Source organism: Mastomys coucha, unplaced genomic scaffold (genome assembly GCF_008632895.1).
Source record: "Mastomys coucha isolate ucsf_1 unplaced genomic scaffold, UCSF_Mcou_1 pScaffold15, whole genome shotgun sequence".
NCBI lineage: Eukaryota > Metazoa > Chordata > Mammalia > Rodentia > Muridae > Mastomys > Mastomys coucha.
The window spans coordinates 149171058-149174111 of NW_022196897.1; the positions used below are offsets into that span (position 1 = coordinate 149171058).

Below are 3054 nucleotides of genomic sequence, written 5' to 3' on the forward strand. Positions count from 1 at the left end.
AGTGGGCAAGAGGCTCAAGCTCTTTTCTCCAGCTGTCCTTCCCAGACAGGCCTAGAAAGTATTCCAGAAGCCGGAACCCAGGAGCTGGATGCGGGGTGGGGTGAGTAGAAGGGAAGAAGCAGAAGGCAGACCCCGACAGTTCTCCCAGCTAGCAAGTGTCTGCGGAATAAGGGAGCTGTCACAGACGGACAGACGGCAAGGGGCAGATTCACACTGCTTCTCTGGGGTCCAAAAAGCTTTGGATGATGGCTAAGTGTACTGGGCTTCTGAGTCTTCCGGTCTTTGACCACCAAGGGGGCGGGGACTTTCCACAGTCTCCATTCAAGTGCTTCCAGTTCTGGATGCGCTCCCTTTCCGATGCCATTTCCTCATATATTTCCTCGTATATAAAATTAACCTTTATGCACTTTCGCCCCTGGGTCCCCCTCTGAATATCTCAGATCAGCTTGAGGTGTGTGTGTGTGTGTGTGTGTGTGTGTGTGTGTGTGTGTGTGTCCGTCCGTGTGTTGGGGGTGGTGGTGGAAGGGCACTATTCTAAGACCCATGTAAGGCAAGGGGCCCAGTCTGACTAGTAAGATAGCCCCCATCTCCAGACGGGTGCTTCTTCAACCACTTCCTACTTGCCCTGCAAGCCGGGTGGGGATTGACCCTGTTCCCAATATTTGGGGCTGGGAAGGTCCCATTTCTGGACAGGGGTGGCCGAGAGATTTCTCTCTTCCCTCTTGCCCTTGGTGACAAAAGGCGGGACAGGAAAGGTCCACTTGGACTGGCAACAAACTCTAGGGGCGGAGGGCTGGGCGGAGACCAGGGCGACCAGGGGGCCCCCTTGCCCTCGGCGGCTCCCGAGGCCTGAACAATAGCGCTCGCGGGCGGGGCGGGGGAGGGCGTGGCGGGAGGGCGTAGCTCCCCTCCGGGCGCCGCCCCCGGCCCGCCCCCCGCGCTCGCACACGGGCTCGCATAGGGCTCCCACGGCTGCCCGCCCAGGCACTGCCCGCGGGAGCCGCCGCCGCCGCCGCCGCGCCCGCCATGGACGTCCGCTTGTATCCCTCGGCGCCCGCGGTAGGTGCGCGGCCCGGGGCCGAGCAGGCCGGTCTGGCGCACCTGGACTACTACCACTGCGGCAAGGTAGGCGGCAAGGTAGGCTGGGGGCCCGGGTGTCCCGGGCTAGAGCGTGGGGGCAGGAGTTATCTCCAGGCTGCGGACGTAGGCACTCTGGGGGCGCACACGCGGACACGCACACCACAGCCCGGACGACGGGCACGTGCCACCCACACCGCTACCCTCGCGGTCTCACTCACACACACACACACACACACACACACACACACACACACACGCCCCGAGTTGTAGATCACCGGCAGAAGTCAGCCCGACAGCTTCCAGTAAGACGACACAGTGACACACTCACCCACGCTTCGCATTCATTCACAAGCCGACGCGCAGCGACTCTCTGTCACCCAGCCAGGAGGCACCACACACAGCCTTCGCCGTCCCACATAAGTCGCGGTGCCAGTCATTTATCCTCAACCACACGCAGCCTCTCGCCCACGCACAGGGCTACGCTAACATACAAGCCACCTCATCTATCCACAATCATACACGACGCTGCTACACAGGTTCCCAGCTGCTGTCACATCCAGTGACAACGGGGGGGGGGGGGAACAGTCACACAAAGAAGTAGCTCCGACAGTCACAGCTCACACTCACAATGACCCACAAGTGCACACGGATCCATCCCCTGGATGAGAAGCCTGGGCTACAAATCGCCCTGACGGCCACCCAGTCACACCGGGACACACCCAGGGACAGTCACAGGCTCTAGCACCCTCCACTGCTCGCCCCAACCCTCGGTCATCCATAGTCGCGCGTCGGGGTTTTTAACTTCTCGGTGCTGAGCATTAATTGGGCGGTTTACTAATTGGCAGTCACTACCCCATGGTGCCTCGGATTCTATGCAGGTGTCGTCCAATCAAGGCCTGTCCCTTCCCTGGATGGGGAGCTAGCGTCCCTCCAGGCTGGGGCTACAGCGAGGAGGCACACTCTCGCTCCCCCATCCCCACCATTTTTTTCTAGGCTCTCTGTCCTCAACTCCAGCCAGGGCCCCACAGCGCGGCGCCTACGGGAGGCTGTGCCTGGACGCGTCGGACCCCATCTCTTCTTCGAGCCCAGCGGGCTCGATCAGGGGCAGTGGCGCTGCCAGAGTCCTCTTCCCTCGCAGGGAAGGGAACTTTGAAACTTAGTTCGGACGCCAGACGGTCGGTGCAACCCCGGGTCTGTGCGTCGGTCGGGGTCAGCCTGGAGCCGAGCGCGGCTTTTCGTCACTCGGAGCCCGGATTGAAGAGCGCGCGTGGGTCTCCGGGCGGTCGGGACGCAGACGCGCGGGCTCCGCGGCGCTGCGTGGTGAGTGCGCGTCGGGTGGCTGCATCCATGACCCTCTGGGGGTCTGTCCCCTTCCCTACAGGCTGTCGGCCCAGCCCCTGACTGCGGGGATGTTGCCGGCGTGCTGCGGGAGCCGAGCGTCCGGCGGATCGCTGGGCCTCTGGGGCTGGGCCTCTGCAAGTGCATCCTCAGGCCCTAAGGGAGCGGCTGCGGCCCGCAGCCCCCTGCGGTTTGCCCTGGCCGGGGCGGCGCGGGCGCGTCCCGGGGCGGAGGTGGGCGGCGCGCATCTCTGGGAAGGGAGAGCAGATTATCTTTTGTGCGCTGATCCGCAAAGTTGGAAGCCTGAAAGGGGGGGATGGTGCCTTAGAGAGAAGGCGGGTTCCGGAGCCGCTTCCACCGTGCTGGTGGGAAAATGGATTAAAACCAGCAAGTGGAGTTTTTACAAGAAGCTGAAGGATGGGGCGGCAGGTCACCTTCTGCCGTTGGCTTTGTTTAAAATATAGAACAGGCAAAACGGGGTTCACCCTCTGCTTTGGAGGCCGCGGTGGAGATTGGGGATTTATGCCTTAAAGTCTGGGTACCCAGGCTGGGGGCGGGGTAGGGTAGCTGGAAGAGGTCTTTTGGAAGTGATGTATCTGCAACCCCCACCCGAGTGGGCCCAGAATGTCTCCCGCT

General features: G+C 62.2%; 1 protein-coding gene across 6 annotated transcripts in view; it reads left to right on the forward strand.

Moving 5' to 3' along the window:
- The first annotated feature begins 933 nt into the window (after positions 1-933).
- The window catches only part of Tox2 (TOX high mobility group box family member 2), a 120540-nt gene continuing 118419 nt past the window's right edge, over positions 934-3054 (forward strand). For 3 of the 6 annotated variants that reach the window (XM_031372661.1, XM_031372663.1, XM_031372659.1), the window contains exon 1: positions 934-1137. In XM_031372661.1, the coding sequence (XP_031228521.1) occupies positions 1027-1137 (111 nt within the window). In that variant the 5' untranslated portion in view covers positions 934-1026. Of the gene's footprint in view, positions 1138-2078; positions 2401-3054 lie in introns of those variants that run through there. The other 3 variants (XM_031372662.1, XM_031372660.1, XM_031372665.1) reach the window with 2 other exon arrangements.